General features: G+C 38.3%; 1 protein-coding gene across 2 annotated transcripts in view; it reads left to right on the top strand.

Annotated features, from left to right (window-relative positions):
* LOC123313693 overlaps positions 1 to 24,343 on the top strand; it is a 54,710-nt gene that overhangs the window by 27,755 nt on the left and 2,612 nt on the right. Inside the window, exons 8-15 of one of the 2 annotated variants that reach the window (XM_044898671.1) lie at positions 3,300 to 3,568; positions 5,392 to 5,668; positions 19,206 to 19,336; positions 20,522 to 20,794; positions 21,249 to 21,639; positions 21,774 to 23,102; positions 23,518 to 23,922; positions 24,005 to 24,316. In XM_044898671.1, coding sequence (XP_044754606.1) covers positions 3,300 to 3,568; positions 5,392 to 5,668; positions 19,206 to 19,336; positions 20,522 to 20,794; positions 21,249 to 21,639; positions 21,774 to 23,102; positions 23,518 to 23,922; positions 24,005 to 24,316 — 3,387 coding nt within the window. The remainder of the gene's footprint in view (positions 1 to 3,299; positions 3,569 to 5,391; positions 5,669 to 19,205; positions 19,337 to 20,521; positions 20,795 to 21,248; positions 21,640 to 21,773; positions 23,103 to 23,517; positions 23,923 to 24,004; positions 24,317 to 24,343) is intronic. The other variant, XM_044898672.1, reaches the window with a different exon arrangement.

The raw sequence follows: 24,343 nt of genomic DNA on the forward strand, positions 1-24,343 counted from the left end.
AACCGATATAATATACTTTCTTGTTGAATCCAAGGGGAGTCTTCGGTCTCTTCTCACTCAGTAACGATCATTATTTCGTTCTCATCTTATAGAGCATGGAACTTAATGCGGCACTGATAAATAGACCGTGAGCGAAGACTTGGCAGGCATCGAGCCGTTTTCTTTTTCTTCCTGTCGTCTTCGCAAAGTGTTGTGTTCGTAGGATATGTTTTCCTTGATTACTTCGAGTTCATAAAAGTGAGGGGGGAAATTTAAGCGGTTTGTGACTTGATGATATGAGATGTAAGTGATCTGATTGTTTTTTAGATACCGCCAGAATCGGTCTATCCGCGCACTGCCTTTTGTCGAAGTATCTACACTCTTTAAGTGTCTCATATATGTGGGTAATACTAATTAAAAAATTTGTTATTTAGTTTTCCTTACGTAAACATTTTTCAATGTTTTGATTTTCGACGATATAATCTATCTCACAGAGAAGTTGCTTCATTAATCGTTGCTACCTTTTATCGTCAATCGTGGTGGGTTGGTAACACTGAGTCCGAGGTCCTCGTGTACAATTAAATAAATTGGCGAAACTGCAACGTAAGTGCATAAATCGTTTCCGCGCCAGAGCCGCGACTACGCCCGTTCCGATAACTCATCGTGGTTAAGAAATTTGAAAGAGAAAAAAGAAGAAGAATGAAGACTACACCCCTTCGCATGTTGGCGTGGAGCCGCGTTGATACACTACTCTTAAACAAAAGGAACGCGCCCACGTGGCCAGATAGGCGTGGCCGCCTGATGAGGCGAGCAAGAAGAAGAACGGTGACGGTGTTCTTCTTATTGTTGTAGACTCGGTGATTACGAACTAGGAAGTTTAACACCCCGATACTTAGGCATAACTATTTAATGACGAAATTTAGCAATGTGTTCCTTGATCATTATGATTGTGTAGTCGAAAAGGGTGGAAGGAATCTGCATACTTGAATGCGGCGAAGATGGTTCATTTCTATGTTCACCATGATATTATTATCACTACACTTATGCACGACATCGACCTAGGGATGCAAACATCAGGAAATAAAAACATCGCCTAGTATGATCGATGTATCGAAACATAGAATATAAAATACTCGAAGTATCGAAACGTCTTTTTCTGGTATAACATGAAATACGAGATTTCTGTATTTTTAATCATAGAGATCTTACTACAATATAAAATGATTCGATGGAAAAGATGTTTATGAAGGAATAAGGCCACTAGGTGTCGCTATGGTTAATGGTGCCTTAAAGGTACTGTGTTTAAATTTGATATTTGTACAGTGGTACTACATTCCTAGATATTATTTTGTCACATCTGAGCACAGAAATACTTTAAATCTTTCAGTAGTTCTTGAACCGAGTATGTTGAAACCAATCACAGAAGTTCATTTTGAGAAAGATCAATAATGTGTGAAAAACGTTTTTACCGAAGAATTCCATGTACATCCATTCACCTTTCCTAAAATACCACGATTCCCCAAACTCGAAACTATGCGATGAGTGCGCGTCTGTTGAAATATTCTAATTTTAGCATCCCGATTCTCGGTCATACTTAATTATAAGTGATCGTTGACATTACCAGTCGCAATATAATAATTAAAACATTCATTATATCAACGAAATATCCCCCTAATCCGCCATGACTGAGATAAACGAGGCCATTATCAAACAACGGCTTCTTATCTGGTAATGAAAAAAAATTGGCAAACATTTTGAAAACGAGATAAAGGAAATTGCAACGTTTAATCCGAAATAACAATTGTTGTTTTTCGATTGTCTGCTATTGGCAGATGACCCCAAAGACAGTCTTAACTCTCAATGGTCCTCATTCAATTTCTATGGAAGTTGTAGGTTGAAATACAACAGTTAACCAATTTAGAAATTAACTATAATAATTTTCTCATTGAATGGAATATCTACTAAGGAATTTCAAGTCTCAAAATAACAGATTCTTAGTCATACAGTTTCACACATAGGCATGAGGGATGTCGTGTCAACCATTACTGGACACTGATCAATTGATCCAGCCCGAAGGACCAAATGTTGCAAGGTGGACATCGAAGCCCGATAGGAAAGAAATTCTTGCTTTCGACGCGCTGTCGGTTGTATATAGCGAAAACGTCTAAATATACGTTTATTTTTGCGCAGTTTCGGATTTCGCCGTTTATTTCGGTGAAGTATGACCGGTCTTTTCGAGAACGGGATACGTTTCATATACGAATATGCATGTTCTGTCTTAACGCTTGTTTATTTTGCCTTCTCAGATGATATATTTTTTTGGATGTTCGTTATTTTACCAAGAATGTTCGTTGGAGGCCCTATAAATAAGATTATATGCTGTATTCATAAACTCTACCGAATTTTAAGACATTTTTCTATAGTCATCCTTCTCAGTTCTTATAGTTGTTAATTAACAACGACGTTTACCCTGAACTCTATCTTATTTTGTTCGATGAACTGAATTATCCTTAATTAGGAAAAATTCTAAAATATGCGATTGGAGGATTGGCAACTTGATCATTCAGTCATAGTCATTGTACGATACTTGCCACGCTTATTCTGATTCACTAATGGATTTCTCCGATTTCAATTTCAAATCTAAATATTGACAGCACAGCGCTCACCAATCCTGATTAGGATAATTGAGAAGGAGGAAATATGGAAGAAGAGCGAGGGAAAATCCTGATATTTCATGAGATTTTTATGTTCATCAATAATATTGGGTTTGGGAACAAGAAATCCATTGTTGTATTGGTAGATGACTGTAATGGTGGATAGTTGTAAAGTATCTATTGAACAATTTCAAAGATATGCTCGTTGGAAAGGTGACATTTCGCACTAAAACAATAGTCTTCCTGTTTACATACAACTTTGTTTCGTTCTGAATAGACGCATACACTTGGAACATAGATGTTTATGTTCTAAGATCTCACACGGCTATAGACCCGTCGATAAAAACACAGAAATAATTGGAGGCACTACCCACCCCTGTTTGTGATCTGTTGTAACCATAGACATATGTTTCTTCTTCTTCTTCTTCCTTTACCATATGTTTTTGGTTGTAATTTCATTTTTGTCAAACCGACGACTTAGGTTAGCTCGAATTTCTCGGACAATTCACCATGGATGCAAAGATCGCTCTGTCTCCCTTACACATTTCAAAATCAGTGAAATCTTTCTCTATGTGAGCCGTCGTTCAAAATTTATGTTCTTGGTCTATGCCTCCAATCAACCTGACAGTTTCGATCAATTTCACATTTCGAATCTTTCCGTTGCAGAAAGGGCGAAGACGATCAGCAGGGACTTGGTGGATTTGGCCAAACGCAACGGATCGTCTGACAACATCTCGGTGATCGTAGTCTTCCTCAGAGATCCGCACCAGATAGCTTCGGGGTTGAGGTGGGACAATCGCCTCGTAATCATGGACACCCTGGACAACGCGAACAACCCCTTCGCCATACCGAACAAGACGAACAACGATGACCTACTGCTGAATTTCGCCGATGAACTGAAGAAGGACGACATACCGAACAACGACCTGATCAAGGTGAGTGAAAATGCATGTTTCAACAAATTCCCTTAAGTGAAGAAGAATCACGACGAATACAGTCGTTCGAGATGATAGCTTCGCTAATTCGAATGTTTTAGGCAGACGATTTTTGGAAAAATGCTTTATTTTGATCTGTCACAAAAAAATTTCCACATTTGGTAACACTCTCTATTTTTTCTGTCTCCAATATTCTGTATTGAATAAGTTTTGAAGTGCTACTCATAGTTGGATAGCCCAAAATCCGGAATTTACTCGAGCGTGTCATAAGGGGAGATACCTTGGACCCTGTAGAGAACCTCTACCAAAAATTGAATCTGTATATAGGGGGAATTGTCTAGTACAGCCTGTCAGAATAGTAAAAAAAAGATCATTGTACATAGTCGAGCGTGTCAGATTAAGATATATGTGGTTAATTACAGTTTGAAAAGTATATATTCTCTCAATCTGACAATTAAGCTGAAGTGAACCAAGTCCATTCAGCCTAATTTTGAGATGAATGGCTTAGAAGATGTAATTCAAAATTAATTCAAAAGTGCCTTCTTTATTTATTAATATTCTTATGTGAGCATATACTTACATTCTAACCTTTAAAAATCTAAAGAAGTCACATTTGAATTAATGGGTGATAAACAACTTCTAAGCCATTCATCTCAAAATTAGGCTGAATGGACTTGGTTCACTTCAGCTCTGAACCTCACTGAAACCCCTGAAAATGTGTAGGAGGGCGCCAAACTTGCAGAAAAACGTTATGTGTACATTCTCGAGCTCGGTGGCTTCTTTTCTTATTTTGAAGCTAATGATTCAAGAATGTTGGAAAAAATATAATCTGACAGTTTCAGCAAGCCGAAGCAATGAAACTTGGCAATAAAGGTCACAAAAATCAGTTTTTTTGAATTATCTCCTCTCCTGGGCTTCAAATTGTTTTCACATTCATTATAGAAGTTGTAGAGCATAACAATTTCTACAAATGTTGTCCGAAGCAATTTTTTCTACCTTTGAACTTTTTCGAGATATATGGCGATGAATGTACATTAGACTGGGTTTCTATATTGACCTTGGCTTTCCGCATGTGTGGCTAAGCTCCTCGCCCTTATCGCTCTCTAACTCGAACACGGTTAAGAGTATGTAAAATTGCTTAGGACAAAAGTTGTATAGAATTTTATTATCTACAACTTTCATAATGAATACAGAAACGACTAGAGGTACAGGAAGAGAGATATTTAAAAAAAAAATTCTTGTTATCATCTTCAAACCATCAGATTAAGAAACCCCCTCTGATCAGTGTCAGATTAATGGGTCAACACGTCTGTAACACCGAGATTAACCATCTCTATGAAAATCTGACACGCCTTTTTTTATTTTACCATTTTCAACTCTTCCGTACGGCCAGCCCCACCACGCAAACTGTCTAGATTAACATTTATTATAAGAGACACGTAGAGCATATACAGTATCTTAATCTGACACGCTTGAGTATGTACACCTGACGATTTTTTTCTTACATCTTTGAGAACCTGCAGACGCTTTCCCCTCCGCTGAAAGTACAAACATCATAGAGCCTTTTTTTCTTCCTTCCATCTAATCTTCAAAATCTAGTAGATCTCCACGATGCTCGTATAAATCCCGATCGAACATCGTCGGCTCTCCAACTATCAGCACTGCTCATCTGTCAAACTGGAGCACCAGAACAGTGTTACCAATTTGGAAAACGAAGTAAAAAAGCCCTTCCTGGCCTGATTTCGGTACTTTCGAAAGCCCCGAAGCTGCCTCGTCCAATTTTACGTAACCTAACGCCTCGTTTTCACCCTTCTCCTTTACAGATGTTGGAGAAATCCAACTGCGGCCGATTGACCCCGGACTTCGACAAGGACAACCTGGGACCGGAGACCAACGTCGACGTGCCGGACGACGGCCCGACGTCGCCGAATTTCGACCAGATGAAACGGCCGACGGAGGCCCTCGACAACAACCAGAACTGCAGTAATCCGTTCAACGACATCGAGAAGTCGCTGGAGCTGAACCTGAACCTGAAAGCGGGCACCTTCGAGGGGTTGACATCGCCCACCGTGGAGGAATGCGTTCCGCCTGCGAATTCCGGTGAGTAAAAAGAAGAATACCTCGTGTTTTTCTATGGTTCAAGATATCGGCGATCGATGTAGATTGTAGAAGTTCTATGCACGAACGGATATCGTGTGCGGAAAGTAGTTTATGTTCGAATACAGCATAAATATCAGTAGGAAAACATTATTGAGAACGGCAGTTTTCAACACGATTCGAAATGTTAAAAAAAAAGTTATTCTTATGGGCATTACAAGAGAGACTTGTTTTTATTTCTCTTTCCTCAACCATTTCCGTTGAACACGATAAGGTACACCTTGTTAACTCTTGAAATTTTTTTTTCGTCATGTCATAATTATTCCTAACCCCAAATTTAAATATAATCTTGAATATGTTGAAGCCATAGACGAGAATTCACTGAGCAATACCCACATGAAAGTGCCCACTTCGTAGAAAGAGAGAAACGGCCATTACTTGTCTCTTTTCTGTGGATATAGAGAAAGAATACTACCTATTTCACATTTTTCTGCCATATTCACTGTACAGTTGATTAGAGGGAATGCTCAGTCCATTCTCTACGTCTATGCTATGGAGAGTAGAGAGAACGAGAACGATCGCTGCTTAGAGACCACAGATTATTTGTCCCCTAAAATATGTACCAATAGGTAGTTCATATTTTTGCCAGTAGCCGCGTTGGCGATCACGGGATGGCGAAATTTAACTAGTTGAAGTTGGCTCTCTGAACTGTCTTCCTGGTGACAGATGATTAGAGAACAACATATGACCATGGTGAAATGTTGAAGCGTGTGCTAATGTAAGAATGGTTTGGCACACATAACCTAAAATAAAATGAAGGCTGTTTATTTCAAATTGACGCTTGAATACCCACCCCTGATCTATCAACCTAGCGATCGTAGCGACTCATATTTGCTCCGTTTTTGAAGACACATTTTTAGTACAGTGATCGTTCTCTTTCTCTCTACTCTCCATAGAACATAACTTCAAAGTGAGACCATAGAAATTGAAAAGGGGAAAAAGTGCCACATGAAAGGGAGAGTAGGATTACCTGGGGCCCGATTCTCGAATGTGTAGGAATGCAATCCTATAGGAAAAAAATGACATTTCCCATGGAATTTTCAAATTCTGTATTCTCGAACTGAAGTATGGGAACAAATTCCTCTACATTCCAGAGGAACTGCTTCCTATGGTTTTTTCTATGGGAATGAGCTGTTTCCAGTGGGAGAATTTGACGTTACAGGGTCGTTTGACGTTTATGTTCTCATTTCGACAGTTTCGCGAATCAATATTTTTCGGAATTCAAGATTGGGAACATATTCATTCATTGAATTTTTTGAAATGTGCCTGGCTGGTCGCCATCTACACATGGAACGAGCTGCGTTGCAAACTTCGTCACAATAACTGATTATCATAACAATCACCAAACATTTTCGAAATATTTTCTTCACAAACGTCGACAACAGAAAATATTCAGAAACACTTTCAACTCAGGGAGCTCCAAAATGTGACGTGAGGAAAAGTAATCATCCCACCGTAACGACCATTTCGGAAATATTTCCTCTGAATTTGGATGTTACAGTTTTATATCGAACATATTCTTTTTATCACATTTTATGATTATTTACCCCTTATCATGAAATATTCTTTTATATGTTTGAGAACAAAACAAACAGTAGAGAAAATTCAGCGTATATTATCATTGTAAACGAAATTATTATACAACAATTAACGAACAGGCTATGTGACAATAAAACAAGAATCTGAATAATAAATAATTAAACTCAACAAGAAACATTTCAACAAACCAATCTGAAAACTTAATGCTGACTTAATAATATATGTACATATATAATTATTTGGTATATGCCTTTTCTTCGCCAATGACCTAAGTCTCTCAAGTCCTCAGACCCCTCCATTATTTCAATAAGAAGTTTTTTCTACTCCTTACTGATATTGGCCCCTCTTCGATCTCTTTTATTTCCGTTTCTATCCATCTTTCTTCGCTGTCTTATGTATTATGAACAAGTAGTAATAAAAATATATCAAAACACTTTGAACACAATATTGAAGTCATGAAGTTTTCATTCATTGAGTTCAATGTCAAAATAATATAACCTCAGAACTACATACCACAGAATATGTTACATATTACCAACATAATTTACATCTTTCGCATTGGTGTATTCGTTAAAGGACAAGACACTATCATCGACAAACCTCACTCTGTCAATCCTATGGGAAAAACTATTCCATCGAATTCGAGAATAGGTATCACGTCAAATTATGATTTCCTATGGGAACTAAAAGCATGGGATCATGTTCCTATAGGATCTAATTCCTACACATTCGAGAATCGGGACCCTGGTGGAGATCTGGATGTGGAAAGGGATCCAGAAATCCTCTTGATTTTTCTATCAGGAAAATACTTGAACCTGACCACATGGGCTAGTAACCAGGTCATAGAGAGAAACTGGAGAAACAGAAGAAGCTGCTAAAATGTCAAAATCTGACCTTAAATTTCAATGGGTCATTCTGTGTTCTCTGGCTTGAAGGAGTTCGTTGCCTCCTTCGTAACTATGTTTATAGTTTCTTGATTTCAACGTGACGATAATCGATAATGAGGTACCTAGGAGGAGGTCATCAACGACGGATATAAAATAATTACACGTTTTACGTAACCGATTATGCGATCAGTGTATTTTTTGTTTGTTTTCTCCGTTTCGAAGATCTCGTTTCCCCATCCATCGATTGTCTTGTCCCCGTAATTACTCAACCGTCAGGTGAGTCATAGAATCGGGAGCGAACGCGATTCGCAGAAGGCGTTGCATACTTGCATAGACGTTTATGTAACGAAAGTCGAACAGGTCGAAATGCGCTACCTAGCTACGTGGCGATTTACGATGCGTTTTCTTTCTCGTTCGGTTCTCAATTAGGTCCGCAGTTCGTTACGGTTTCTGGTGGAATAATAAACTCGGATATAATGGATCGAAATTAGCGATAATCGACTGATGCCACTAATTGCGAGGTTTTTCTATGATCGACGATGCCAGTTTCGCCAACCTTGACTCGGAAAAGATGGCGGACTTCCAGGAAAAAAGACCCATAAAAAAATGTTTTTGATTCAGGTTGTTGCGATCTATAAACATACTGAAATGTCAATGGAATCAATTCCATCCTTGAGGGACACACAAAGATACCCTCATGGAAAAATATTATAAATGGAAAAAAACAATATTGAAGAGTGTGGTTGAACCAATGTTTAATTTGCGTAAAATAGTTGAATGAAAGAATTCGTTAATAATCCATTCGTCGGACAAAAGAACCTATAATGTAAAATTGGATAGAAGTCCTCCGATAATCCCGAATCAAGCGAATTCGACGGTTCTCACACCACCAGGCAGGCGTCGAAGTCACCCCCACAAACGCATTACTCATTTCGTGCCACACGACGCGGCGCGAGGGAGATATATCACCACTCCACCCTCAATATTTGTAGAGTGCCCCTCCCGGACAACGGAGATCTTAATCCGTTTTCCTGGCCCGCCATTAATCTCTTTCGATCCCGATAATAAATCCGAAACAGGCCTTTACCGCTTCTTATCTGCCCATCGGTTCATTCCCTCATTTTCCGAGCTATTTCGTCATATCGATGGGGATATGGCAGCGGCGGCGCGCGTCCACTCATCCGACCAGATTTCGATCCAACAGGTGGCTGTTAAATTTTAATGACTTTTGCATTATTTGAAATCAAAATATTGAGATATTTCGCGGAATATAGTATGACAGATGTCAAAATTCGAAATTCTGTGTTCCATCGTTCATCTTTGTGACATAGAATAGCAAGGTTTCAATCATAGACTTATTATCAATATGTCTATGGTTTTAATCAGGTGCGGCAACCTAACCATCGTTTCCGAAGGAATTCGTTGTCGGTGAAGCCCGCGTACGACTTCCGGGAAGCCGCACTAGACAATTGGCAACGTCGAAGCGATAAATCGCTTCCACGCGAGGCTTCATCTCAAGCCGAAATTCGATACAGGTGGTTAATTGTTACCATGTTGTTCCTTCCGGGAGATTGACGGATACGGATGCTTTCTTGTTGGCTTGAAAAAATAACGTTATCACGGACGAAACGCCAAGGTCAATAGCCGATAACGTGGATTCAGCATTTGGAATCGTTTTTGGGTATTTGGTTTCAAAGGAAACACTCAAAACAACACCTGCACTCGACCCCTGCGTTGCCAAACCCTTTCAGAGAGATTTTCAGCTGTCGAGCCTTGCGGTAGGGATGGCCAGTATACATAGAAATTTGGTTACGGAACACAGAGCATGAAATGAAATTCATCGTTAGCTCGATATTTCGTTCCGGATCAATAGTTCTCTCAATTATATACAAGATGAGTCCTGAAATTCGCCACCTCTACCTCTGAATTGAAGATTCCAATTGAAATGTGGCTATACCTCTTTGGCTATACGCACCATAAATAAATCTCTGATGATCCAAGGATTTCAGTACGTGATACTCAGTTGCAGTAAACCTAAAGTAAAAGTATTGGGCGAGACTAAGAAGAAGGGTGTTTTTCTGCGAAATTATTGAACTCTAATTAAACAGACATGAAATGTTGCAATATCCGCTAATGGCGATAGGCCTGCCATGATAACAGTTAAATAACTAACGGACTGTTTGTTTATGCCGAGCAATATTGAAGTTTAACATTAAAATTTTTTTCACTCCATGAATAACTATGAGATCACGATAAAGTCCGTACCGGATTAATCATAAATCCGACGAGAAAGCGAAACACTCGCTGCAGCAGTTGTAAATCAGTCGGGAAGGCAATAATAATAACAGATATCCATGTATAAACGACCTTTCCACGTGATAAATGAATTTTCATCGACTAAAATCTATTGATATTTTCTGTGATCGTAGCAGCTGAACACACATCGTATATCTGTCATGGTGGCGCGTATATGAAGCCTGAGCTCCTCACTCTCAATCTTCTACCAACAATTTTTCATAGTCTAGCGAGATAGATATAAATCGTCCGTCAGAGCATTAACTCCAGATTGTTATGACTTTGACGCTAATTTCGATCGAACACTTCTTTCTTCTATTACTTTAATAGATATTCTTCATCCATTACATGTCCCCCGCATTCTTGATTCTATGGATATTTTCTCATTGGATTGGCAACACTTTTCTTTTCTCGAAATTCTATGGTGCTATGGAATGATAGATTTTCTTTCTCTCCAGTCGGTCTGTATGGTGTAAATATGTTCTGTGATATGGTGTGATCGCATGACATCATAGATGATATAGCACTAACTATGTACGAAATTTAGTGAAATTTTATCTCAATTTCAATTATGATCTCCAGATAATTTTGTTCTAAATAGATTATTCATGGACGAAATGACGTAATTATAGTTATTTCAAAATGTTATCTCGAACAATTACAGATTTGACTGAAAATTTAATCGTGTCAATCTTTGATCGATTTTGTAGGGAGATTAACGAGATGGTTAATAGACCACCAAGTAGGATGGTGTTTTCCCGCATAATCCTTCATATCAATAAAGATAATTCCGTCTGCATTGTCTGCCACACTATGATCAGTAATAAAAATAACCAGTTACGATGCGACGAAGATCTATTTTGCGACCTCTGGAGCTGGAAGCAAGTCGGGGACATTTATTTTCGAAGGAGCATCTTGTGTTAATGAACCCTTCTTTCGTTGAAATTCCTTAAATAACACATGTTTAACTCACAGATTTATAGCTGAGCGCATCTCGCACATGTCGTAGGATATGAAGAATATTCTATGTTTGAAATAAATCTGCATTCAAAGAAAATATGTATGAGGTTCGTTCGGTTTTTTTTTGCGTCTTGTCTACTCGTCCAGTAAAGTAAAAATCAAAGATTACAACTATAATCTTTATATCTTTATCTTTTATCTTTACAACCTTCATTTCTATTCTTACACGATTTTTAAAAGGTACTAGATGTTAAGTTACAGAATGCGCTATCAATTTGTGCATCAAGCGCGCCAAATATTCGATGATTATCCGTTACAACGCACTGTTTATGTTTCCTCGTATCGAAACAAAGCGAATAATTCGAATTTATTCACGGAGCAAATCCATAAAGTAGGCCTCCTTCGTGTGAATATTTTAATTAACATCATCTGCAACCGTTCGAAATTCCTCTACGACCTCGTGCTTCCTTCAGAACCTCGAATTCGTCGTTTTTTCTTCTAGCTCGTCCACCGGGACTCTAGAAACGTAGTTCGAGCTTGCGCGTCGAGCTCCCCCGACAGCCGACTCATTCCATTTCGTGTTTTAGCCGGCTTTGTGAAGTTTGATTGACGTCGTGTTCTGTGGATCTGAAAGTGCCTGTATTTTTTACGTGTTTTTATACTATTTATATAAGATTTAAGTGTCTTTTTAGAATATCGAGGACCACTAGATATAAGTAAGGTATGTAATGGAATAGGGCATGATTAAGAATAACACAGGACTGAACACACTCCGGTTTGGTATCTTTCAGTTATTCAACATCCATTTTAAATAGAAATAGCAAGTCTAGAAGAGCGAGGTACAGACGAGGTGAGACCTCGAATTTCAAACGTTCCATTCTTGTGTTCCCCTTGAAATCTAAGCCCACGACGACTATTTATTTCACTGTCGTTTTCAGAGAATTGAGAGATCGCAGTTTCTGTGTGAGTGCATCAAATTGTGGTTTATTTTCGTTACATTTCCTATTTTCGTAGGCGTAGAAATGGGATTATTGGAAAGGTGATTTGACATTGAACTATTTTGAAGCTTCCTCACATCTCTGCCATTCTCAACTCTCGAGCAGCCCCAAATTTCTTTGTTCTGATACAGGGGTTCCTTTCATGTGAAGTATTTTACATGGGTAGTTTCAGGAATTTTTCAATCGAAAGGTTCGTGAATTTTCACGATAGGTCTAGCCTTTTCTTTGCTGTGGGCGATGCCTTTACGAAACGTCAAACTGCTAGTTTGCAACAAGTGAATCTGCAATATTCGAGAGTCTGTCCAGACGTTATTTTATCGATTCCATAGATGTAGTTGCCCTTTTGTCCGGGCACCTAGACCTGCTGCTAGATAAAATCAGGATATCCCCGTCTCCTGGCAGTTCAGGAGGCTTGAGCTTGCCCTCCGACCTACCCCAACATCTGTCTATAGAGACTACTATTTCACTTTTCTGAATATGTTCATATTTTTTCTACTTTCAACAATAATTACGACTATAAATATCCAGTGAAATTTGTGAATATCACATAGGCATGATAATCTCCCAAAATATTTTGTTTAATATTTGTCAATATGTAATGCTGTCATACTTGCCCAGCCATCTGGATCAGCTGCGATAATTTCATCTTTTATTGCAACCATGTTCAATGTTTTCTCAGTTGGACTCGGTTAATGAATCGGTATGATCGTAATTATTTCTTGAAAAAATATGGCACGAAGTGTGTACCTCAAATTGTTGACTATCTTAGCCCGAATTTTTTTGAAAATTTTAAATACCATTTTATATATCGCTGAAGACCTTTTGGACGACAAATATTTGGAGCTATTGACGAATGCTGGTACGTTAGAAATGAAATTTAATGTTAAATTTGGAAACTTTGTACAGGGAACTGTCAACGTCGAGAAGGGTTTAACAATTCGTCTCATATTGTTTGGGTAGATGTGAAAAAGGAATTGTTATATGGAATGGATGTTTGTTGTATTAAAGTACGAAAGCATTGGTGTAGCTAGAAAGAGGTAAAATGGTGAAAAATACACTTCCCTATTAGAAAACTCAATGACAATGCAGATACAGCGTTAATTGAAGCTTCTCCATTCCAAAGTATTATGGAAAGGTTTTGAATAAAACCTATACTAGTTTGAAGAATTATTGACATTTCAGAAGGCAGTGAAAAATCGAACTTCTGATTGTAATAGCCCATTCAGTAAGATTTTGAGTTGAAGAATTCAAGCTGGCATTGGGAATTAATTAGCCCGACTGCGTAGCAGTCCCAAGATATTTGAATTTAATTTTGTCTGTTAAGAATAATAATTGTATCAATTCTGAATGCTGATAGATTAATTCTGGATTCAAAGATTCTTTCGGTTCAAATTCCTTTCTAGGTTATGTTTATATATTTCATTTCTATGATGAAACTATAGAAATTGAGCAGTTACATTTTGTAACCAGAAATTAGGCTACGTCTGAACTGAAGGCATAGACATAGAGATAGTCTCTATGACTGAAGGTTTACTCTTGAACCGAGTTTACCACTCCACCTCTTTGGAAACGTGGTGCTACGTTGACATTTTTATTTCAGATTGAACCCTCGCGCTTCATTCTAGAAGTCTATTTTTAAATCTTTACTGGTCTGTTTCAAAAGGTTACTCGTCTTCATTTCTATCAGACGATGTCTGCCTTCAGCAGATTTAATCCAAGCGAAAAGAGAAATCATTCAAAATTTTATTATTTTCATGTAAAATTTGTGGGTGATCACCTCCACTATCAATAGGTTAGAAGCATACAATAAATAACACAAAGAGAAGTATACTTCATTCAAATTTATTTTAGCAGTCGGTTGGCCATGAAATATTTTTCTCAAGTTTTTGTAACTAGAACGAAGTTAGGTTGGCACTCATGAAATGTCGTTAATGTCATAACGCCGTTGCCACAACTAATATCAATTTTTATTACGAAAATTCGAAAATGCCGAAAGTGATTGAAAAAAGGGACAGGGTTTCAGGAAGTGCTATTTAGAATTCAGGTCCGCTCATTCAAATAGTTATACCCTGATATTCTAAAATCCACAATACGTCAGACGATAGCGAACATATTCAATGTAAGAGAATTTATATAATGTTTCATCTGAATCTAAAAAACTTATATTTCAGCTGAATATTTCCACAATCAAAAAGATTGTGAATGAAGAGTATGACAAAGAATTTCCTTCTATTGGAAGACCCAAAAAGTGGTGGTATTTGAGAATTTTATTTTTGAGTGAATTAATGCGAAAAGTATACTACAGGATTTTCGATAAATGTCATCGGAGAATAAGTTCCCTAAAATGGATTTTTCTATTTTTCATTTGACTTGTCCTATACAATGTAAATGTCTTAAGGTACTAATAAATACCTATTTATTATAATTACATCAATGTATTAAGATGAATAGCCACAAATACGCGCAAGTTGCCCTGTTACTTGTTTATTCATGTGGAATTTTTGTTCAACGGTGAAGTTGCATCTTAACTTGAAACTTCCTTCAACTCCTTTTACTTATAATGATGCAAGATGATTTTTGTTGAAGAATTTAACATTCCCAACCACTGCATCATATGCATTTCATCTTTGGGTTAATATTTTTGAAATCTACAAATGATGTAGAAGTATATAACGAACATTAACTCTCCTCAAGTGAGTGCATATTATGATATTATACTGATCTCTTGTATTTTCCATGCAAATAACTGGATTTGGTATGCCTTCAAACATTTTGTATAAACTTCAATTATGTTCGTCACATATTTTTCGAAGAGATTCGACATTGTGATAAAATACGTAATAACAGAAACTTTTACGTAGAACGGGCAACCTAGCGTTGATTTAAAACCCAAAAATGTTTTGACAAGCTTCATAACCCCACATTTTCGTACTATACAGATAAGATGTCTAAAACTCTGGTGTATTCACTGATTCGATTTTGTTTTTAATTTCGTGGGGATATGGGATCAGTTTCGTTTTTCCCACTGTAGGTAGCGCTGTTTATAATTTGACATAGCATTGTCATTTGATATTTGAAAATAATTTGAATACTTTTCTACGACGTACGAATATGTTGTATTTATAAGCGATTATTGGTGTGTGAAAATGTATTAGTTTCGAGAAAGGGGTGTAGAACATTCATTTATTCAACATGTCGTTCAGTAAGTTCAGTTTTCTGTATGGACAATCAGGAGCTACAGCTAAGAATTTGGTGTTGTTGGAATTTGAAGCAGGACCAAATCAGATGAACGAACATTCGGGACCGATATACCTAAGTTTCATGGAAACTTCAGCAATATTTCAAAGAAACTGTATTGGAAATACGTAATGTGAATTGTGAGCATGTATTGAGAATCAGAAATACATAAATCTATTCGAGTCTGTTACTTCAAATATTTTTCCTGAGTAGATATAGTGAAAATTTCCTTTCCGTCAACTGAATATATTGCATATTTGACCAATTAACTGTTTTATTAAAATCATATTGAATTATCCCCCCACGAATTCAAGTTGTCAAACGGAAATCATCTTGAAGAACAGTAAATCCTCATTCGAACCCTTATTCCATAGTGTTGAAATATTGACAAATTTGTTTTTACAACGAAAATTGAACTGTAAAGCACAAATATTCCTTAAAAGCTGACAAAATGCACCAGTTCAAGTTCATATTTTGTACTCGTTGGACGTTGATCGACATTCGATATCAATGCAAAACAAAATAAAACGAGAGAGTATCATTGGCTTCCTTTGGTAGAACAAGGATAGAACGAAGCAAATGACATGGTGGCGCCGCCACGAAACTGATCCCATATCCCCGATTTTCTGAAATGTTGATGCTTGCAAAAAGTGACAAGTGCACACACCAGAGTTTTAGACATCTTATATACAGAGTGAAATGTGTCAAATTTCCATGTCCAACCGACTGCTAAAATAAAGTTGAATGAAGTATAGTAGTGATTCGGTTTGAAACAGGTGTGCCAACTTGAAGAAAAAAATATATTGGTGCCAACTGGATGTGATATTAGCCATCAATCGTAAATTACGTTTTTACAGGTACATTACTTGACTATGGCTTTGATTCGTATCTTGCCGAGAAACAGAACCGAGTCAGCGACCCTGTTCTCTCATTTCCATTTTGATGAACAGGTTAGGTTAAGACGCGTGACCGTATTAAATCAATTAACCGTCTAGTAGCCGGCGTTTTAATTGGTATCTTGTAAAAACGTCTGTGAGGCACGAGTTTCTTTTTCGCCTGTAAATCTGTAAGTAAATCTGATAAGTAAAGGATAAGATCTTTTTTTTATTCGCAGTGGCGCCAATGGTTCATCGGAATCAAATGATTAAGGAGCGAAATCTTGCAAGAAAGTGTTTTTCAGAAAAATTCCTTAAGACATGGATATACATATTCTATGATTGCCTAACTTCCGTGCGAGTACGGCCAATCTGGGATCCAATTTAACATTGTCGTAGTCATAGAGTGTGTATATCTATAGCCACATAGACCATAAAATTCGAAATATTGTTCTTGTGGTACTCTCATCTCCCCTTGATGACTGCGATGAATGTGTTATTGCAGTTTGTGCGGTCTGTTAGCATGTCCGTTCAGGAGGTAATACGTTCATATTCTCGAAGGATTAGAGCCTTGGAGACAGACGCCACTTGTCGGCCTACTCTAAATTAGCTCATGAATAATTATTTCATAATTCTCGAGGAATGCCCGTTTCAGAGCAACGAGGAACCGGCATGGCTCTTGTTTTTTTAACATTTGTAATTCAAATTGTCTGGAGCGAAATAAAGTGCTTTCCCAAATTGATTATTTCGCGCAATATTCACGTAGACTGAAGAAATTGTTGTATTTCGTTAGTTGGCAATACTTTATCGACAGCTGCTGGCAAGATTGCTCAGTTGGCGAATTCGCTAACCGTAAAACTAGAATCTCGACAGTTTTATTGATTCTAAATGTGCAGTTTGAAAGCATAGAACGATTGTTCGGATAGAACACAGAATAATTTCATTAGTCTCGATTTTTTTATGTTAAATTTATTGAATTCCCTGTACCTATTGTGACGGGAGTTTCTCAGTGTTTAGACCATTAAGTTTTTAATGATGTTCTGCTATGCAGTTGCGTTTACGACCGGAATAACCTAACGCTTCCATTTCGCGACAGATGTTTTGCCGTCTGTAAATCTGATTGCGATATTCGAATGCTCTCGGTTAAAAATCATCTTCCAGTTTCTGCAATTGCAACCGAAACTTGATACTTTTCATAAACATAAAATGTTTTGGTAGTAGCACAGAATATAGAATGCCTTGAACATAGACATATGTCTGTGACATTTCAAGCATGGGGTATGTTCCGATACCAACCTTTCAAACCACGTTCTGAATTTTAAGTCTATAGAAAATGTTATACAAAACCAGCATGAATCTATGAAATGTTTGTTTTCAAACTATAACTTAGAAAAGCATGTCTGAAGAAACGGCCAGAATCAGATTAAACCGAAAATTCAGTCGGTGCATAGACATATATGTAATGGTGTCTATGGGTCAGTATTATTCCCAATACCAACCTAAATTCCTCAACTAAAAATACTGAATGGGAGATTATCATTACCAACATAATTTCTATTTTCCAGTCACTTGAGTTTACAATAATTTTTGTAGCGAATATTGATATGCTGAATTTATTCAGATCAATTCAACAGCTTCATTATTCTCAATTCTATTGTTTATATCTTAGGACACGAACAAATCAGATCATGGTCATTGTTCGGTGAAGATTTCCTTTTGCTGATGCCAAAGAAATCAAACTTGGGCACGTCAATCAACACGACCAGCTTCTACCGTGTTGTTATTGATGTCCAGCAATCGTCGCGTCTCGTGTTTCCTCATTTTTTTCCATCTTACGTAACATCGGGTGCATTGAGAAAGTCGAAAGGTGCAATTAAAAACGCACTCCTGCTACTGCAAGTTTCTTGCGAAATTCTTTCGAAGTGACTCATGCCTCGCTTTAATAAGATATTTATTTTGCGTTTTTATGTTCATTTCTGGTATGAAAGGTATTTTTCAGAGGAAGGCTTGTTCGGTGGACATTATGGAATCAGTAGTGAAAGCTATACGTCTTCGACATCTCAGGCGGCTATGGTAAAATCGTAATATCCACCTAAAATTCGCCCTGAAATGATAACTTCGAGTTTAATGAGGGCGTTGCCCAAGGGTCAAGTAACAGCTACTTATCTATTCTTTCGTTAATTGCGCATTGGCGCACACATAAATCATTTTTCCCTTCTTCCTCAAAAATACGTACGTGCTTCATAACTAGGTATAACGTGATTCTCTTCACTCACTCTGTTGGTGGTGATAAAGCCGGATCACTCTACACCTCAATGATTATTATGTTCGGTAGATTCGCGTTTACCGCGGATTTGAACGCCATTGGAATGTTTACAAATATCGGCCGTCTAATAATAGCTCATTGATAAATTTGCTGGCATTGAACTTCGAGAATCTTGGTGAAATGGAAAACGCCCATGTATGCGGCGGCCTTTGTATGCAGATGTCTTCCTTTTTTCATGCCAAAAAGAAAATTGCTCTGTTTCCTATTAGATCGCTTTCCTTTGTGCCATTTCCCCGAGCTCTTAGCTTCGATAAACCTTTTCTCCTGAAACCGTATCTTTCTAGTCGGATGGGCAAATATCCCTCCGAATGTCTCGACCCGTATACACATGAAATTCTAAGCAATAAATCCCCTTGTTTGCAGTCCACAATGTGTCTCAGCTAATTGATGCAGGGGCAGAGAGCGATTCAGAGGAGGACGAAGAAGAGTGGAACTACGTCAGGGGGGAAGAGGCCAACAAAGAGAACGCCAACCCGTTGCCACTGAGCTCACAGGTGAGTTGGAAAAAGCCACAGAAAAAAACCCAAAAAATTGTATACCGAAGCGATCTGATAATTGATTTTTATTCAAAATTAAAGAGGACAAATTGAAGTTCACTCTAAAAATACCGAGGCCAAAAAGCACTACTCGATGAGTCGAATCGGTCTGTGGTCTGTGCCAACCTCACTTTTTACTGACGTTAAACTGTATGGGGTACTCTAACGATTTGTCAAAATCAGCTGATTGTTCGTTACCGTGGGGCACACAAAGCTTTTCATTATCACTATAAAGATGTATTTCTGAGAAAGTTATAGTCTTATAACTCTAATCTAACGTCGGGAAGAACATGTTTTCCAAAAACATGCGCAAAACACAATACTCGACGAAAACAGCATGCGAATTTGGAGGGAAAAGCTTGTGTGCCCCACGACAGCGAATGCTCAGTTGATTTTGACAAATCGTTAGAGTTCCTTATAGGGTAGTCTAACGATTTGTCAAAATCAGCTGACCGTTCGTTGCCGTGGAGCACACAAAGCTTTTCATTATCACTGAAAGTTATAGTCTAATAACTATAGACTTCGTGTGCCCCATGGCCACGAACGGTCAGCTGATTTTGACAAATCGTAGAGTACTCTATAAGGCACTTCAGATTGTGTTGCACTAGATCACAAATCATCAAACATAGATTAAGATTTCAAATTCCGTTGGTAAAACTATAGTCTATTCAAGAATTCTTGACATTCCAGTAGGCCTTGGAAGTCCAGATCCAACTTAATAATCTGGTCACAAGAGATCCGAATAATTTCTGTACTTTCACGCAACTGAAATATATAAATATTATGTAGAAAAGTATTTTAAAAGAAGAAATGTTCGAATTCAGGGCAAATGAATTATCATTCAAAATGTATACAATAATTTTGTCAGTTTGCTCGATTGACCCAAGAATATAAACAAAAATACAAATTTCGTCAGCGCATGAACCCTTATTTCATTGGTCTATGGATAAGTGTTTACTGGCGATTCTAACCTAAATTCCATAGTCAAAATCTTACTTTAGGGGCTATTAACATCTCAAATTCGATTTTCCACTGCTGCCTAGATGTCAATAATTTTTGCACGGAGTATAGGTTTAGATCTTTTTAAAAACCAAATATTATTGATCGATTTCAAAAGAATCATCCACGTCAACAATGATCAAGGTTTTTCCTCAGGTTGCCGAGGAGGAGGACGAAGACATAGAAAACGCAATGTCCCAGTTAAATCCGAACGCGGCCGAATTCATCCCGTCGCCTGCACGCGCTGTAGCGTCTCCGTTGGGCAGGCTGTTGGACGAGGACCAGGTACTTTCAAGGTCGCCAAAGAAGCCGCCTCCGACGGAGGTGGACATAAACGTCCCCAATCAGCGCGATTTCGAAAAGGACATCTCGTTGAAACCGCACGAAATAGAAGAGGCTTTCAGCAACGGCCATCAGGTGAGCCAATTTGCACTGAAAATTGGAGATAAATAATTAGTTGTCAAGTTCATTTGTCAAATGTCAACCGTCGGCAAATGTCAATCACTCGTGCGTGGAAGGTAGACTACCCAACATACACTTACGCGTGAAATTTGAATTTCTTCTAGTTTTCTTGATTTTTCCAATTTCCCTAGAAACTTTTACCAATTTTTCTTATGTTAACACCTCCTACAAAGTATGAGGAAGGTTTTAAAGATAAAATGATTTAATTTTGTTCAGCCGTTTTTACGTGATGCGATTACAACGCTAAACAGGGCTCCGTTTTAATTTTGTCTTATCTGTGTATATTTTTGTTTCGTCTTTTTGAATGAAGAAGAATCATTAAAAGAGCCTAAACATTGTGCTAACATATTTTTGTTCCTCGGACATTTTGTTCTCTGTTGATTTCACGTCATATTTTTAAAAATCCTAGGACGCCTTCAACAACGAAACGAACGCTATTAACGCGTTAAACAGTAGATTGGATGAATTCCACTTCGGACCTAACGCGGCTCCATTCACGCCAGCCAAACTGCTGGATCAGTCTGAGACCTCGTCCACGAGGGCTAACTACGGCGACGAGTCTGAGCTAGGCGTATCCTTCAACGACTCCATGCTCAGTCAGGATCAGAACGATTTCGTACAGAAAGATGACCCTATGTCCATGTCCTTCCACCAGGACAGATCGGACGATTCCAATCTCTTCGACCTGAATAAGGTGCACGTTTTGCCCGAAAATGTGGACGAGTTTATAGCCAAAGAAGACAAAGCCAATTCCTTGTTCGATGACACAATTTCCGATTTGACAGAGCACTTTCCACTGGGTAAGTCGAGGTTCTTTCAATGCTTGCAGGTTTTCTTTCCATTTCTTTTGTTCTATATTTGCATGGTTGGTTTACTGTAATTTACAGCCACTTTTTCAGTTCGGTTCGTCATAGATTCCGTCTTTTTTTTAAAGGTAATCCCGAGGAGAAATCGAAACTGGCCGAAACAGAATTCACTACAGATCTAGACCACGAGGATAAAAATATGGAACAACTCGACTTCAACCAATCGAGTACGCCAATAGAGGATAGATCCCAGTCCCCTTCGGATACTCAGACTTCCGTCGATGATGATAGGGTGCTCTCTCCGAGGGAGGAAATCAGAACGCCGGTGGAAGAAGCCAGCCAAGCCTCGCCGGTTGAAGAATGCAAAATACCCAAAATAGAAGAGCATTTGGATATTCAAGACCGAGAAGAAACTAGATCGAAATCGCCAAACGAACAAAACAGACTGTATTCTCCATTCGAAGATGAGCATCTGATATCATCGCCTGTTGAAGAGCACAAGTCGCCTTCTCCATACGAAGAGAAGGAAATGTACTCCACGCAAGAAGAAAAAGACGTTTGTTCCCCAGTCGAAGAAAACGATGTTTGTTGTTTGATCAGCAAACAAAACGAACCTCGGAATGACGAAAAAGAAGTGTTTGAGGAGAAAGATTTGCTTAGCGAAAAAGACTTAATCCAAGAAGAAAAATATATGGAAGAAAAACAACTCGAAGATGTTGAATCAGTGGCCGAAAAAGAAGTGATAGAGGAAAAAGATGTATTGGAGCCGCAGAGAGAAAACTTCTCACCGGTAGAAGCCATAGCCTCCCCAGATTCAACAAGGGATATTATTTCTCCAGTTCAGGAAAGACAGCTATATTCTCCAGAGGAAGAAGTTGAGGATTCCCTAGTCCAGGAAAAAGAAATTAGCCCTTCGGATTCAGAAATGGACACCGCTCCTATTGCTGAGGAAATTGCATCATCCGTACAAGAACGCATTGTTACTCCGGAAGTGGAAAGGCAGGTTGCTTCTCCACTTCAGGACGGAGAAATAACGTCTCAGGCAACATTTGAAAGGGATATGACTTCTCCCACTCAAGAGGAGGAAATAGTTTCGTCTGCCCAAGATTTAACCTCGATTCAAGAGAAAGATATCGTCTTATCTCCTCAAGAAGAATGTGTACTAGTCAGGGAAACGGTGGAAAGTCCATCTTTGGAACAGGAAGTATCCACTGCAGAAATTGATGAAGATAATTTCGCTACTGTTGAGCCGTCGATAGGCGAACTTCCAACTGAACCCATTGAAGTAACTACGACCTGTGATAATCTGGAAAGTCCCCAACAGGAACCAGAGCCCGTTGCGTCTGCTCCATCTCCGAATGATGAGGAATTCCTTAAAGTTGAAACTGAAAAGTCTGAAGAAGTAAAGGCCAAAGAAAATGTAGAGAATTTATTGCAGTTAGATAGTTTGAGCACAGGTAAATAGTATTTTTTTTTCAAGAGTTATCATTTTGATGTGTACCAATATCGAAAATTACTGATGATTTTGTGCAAAAGGCCGAAAAATTCCCTTGCTTATAGGCGCTTGATATACGCCCCTTTACGTTTAGGAAAAAATTCACGAAAACCGGTTCAGAGGACTTGGAGTAGAGTTAGTGGAGTTTTTCATTTCTGGAACTAACAAATGATCGATGTTTTGAATATTCCGATGATTTGTATGCTCTCTAAGCAAAAATTTTCTCATTTTCCATAGAATTTATCACGCCATCCTAGTTTTTTCTGAATTTAAGAGACTTCCTCAACAACCAGAGTTTTTCCGGATTAATCAGAACGTTACCTTTATTTTAAGAATTCTTTCCAAATATCCTGGAACCATTCATTTTGATTTTTCAGTTCCACCACTTGAAGAAAAATGTCCCTCACCGGCACCGCCAAATGAGAACGAATCTCTAAAAGCTGATTCTCTGTTGGAGATCAATGATGAATCCGGTGTACAGCTCGATCAATCCGAAGACAACTCGAAAGCAGAATTACCCTCCTTCGTTTCAGCTGAACAAAGTGTTGCGCCTTTGTCTTTGGATGTTGACACGACTAATGTAGATCTTCACTTGCAAGAAACATTGGAAGCGGCTGAGAACTCAATCGACGTCTCAAACATTCAGTGTTCTTTAAACAAGTCTGCTGCTGACACGTCTTCAATCAACACGGCATCGTTCCTTGAGCGATCTTTGTTTGAAGAGGTGAAATGTCCTATTAGTCCCAATCTGTCTGTCAACGAGCCCACGGTTACGTCTTGTGGTAAATATAACTTTTAATGAGCAATTATATATTGATATTCTTCATTACCTGATTTATAATGATCAATTTGATTTGGTTCCAGAAACCAGCAGTTTACTGAAGACAGAGGAATCTATAAACATTTCACAATCATCTCCTGTGAGAGAGCAGCAACCAGACTTATCTAAAGTTACTTCCACTCCAGTAGCAGATAAATTGGAGGTAGTTAAATCTTTGGCCACAGAGGCAAAGTCCCCAGCTGATGATAAGACGTCCAAAGCTAAAGAAGCAGACAAAAAGCCCGCAACAAAGACCAAGGTGACCTCGTCAACAACTGCTAAAAAGGTACCTCCAACCAAATCTACCTTGGCACCAACCACCAAAACCACAACAACAAAGCCTAGTCCAAAACCTGGTATGTAAAGCCTTCATTTAATATATA

This window comes from Coccinella septempunctata, chromosome 5, assembly GCF_907165205.1.
Source record: "Coccinella septempunctata chromosome 5, icCocSept1.1, whole genome shotgun sequence".
Classification (NCBI taxonomy): domain Eukaryota; kingdom Metazoa; phylum Arthropoda; class Insecta; order Coleoptera; family Coccinellidae; genus Coccinella; species Coccinella septempunctata.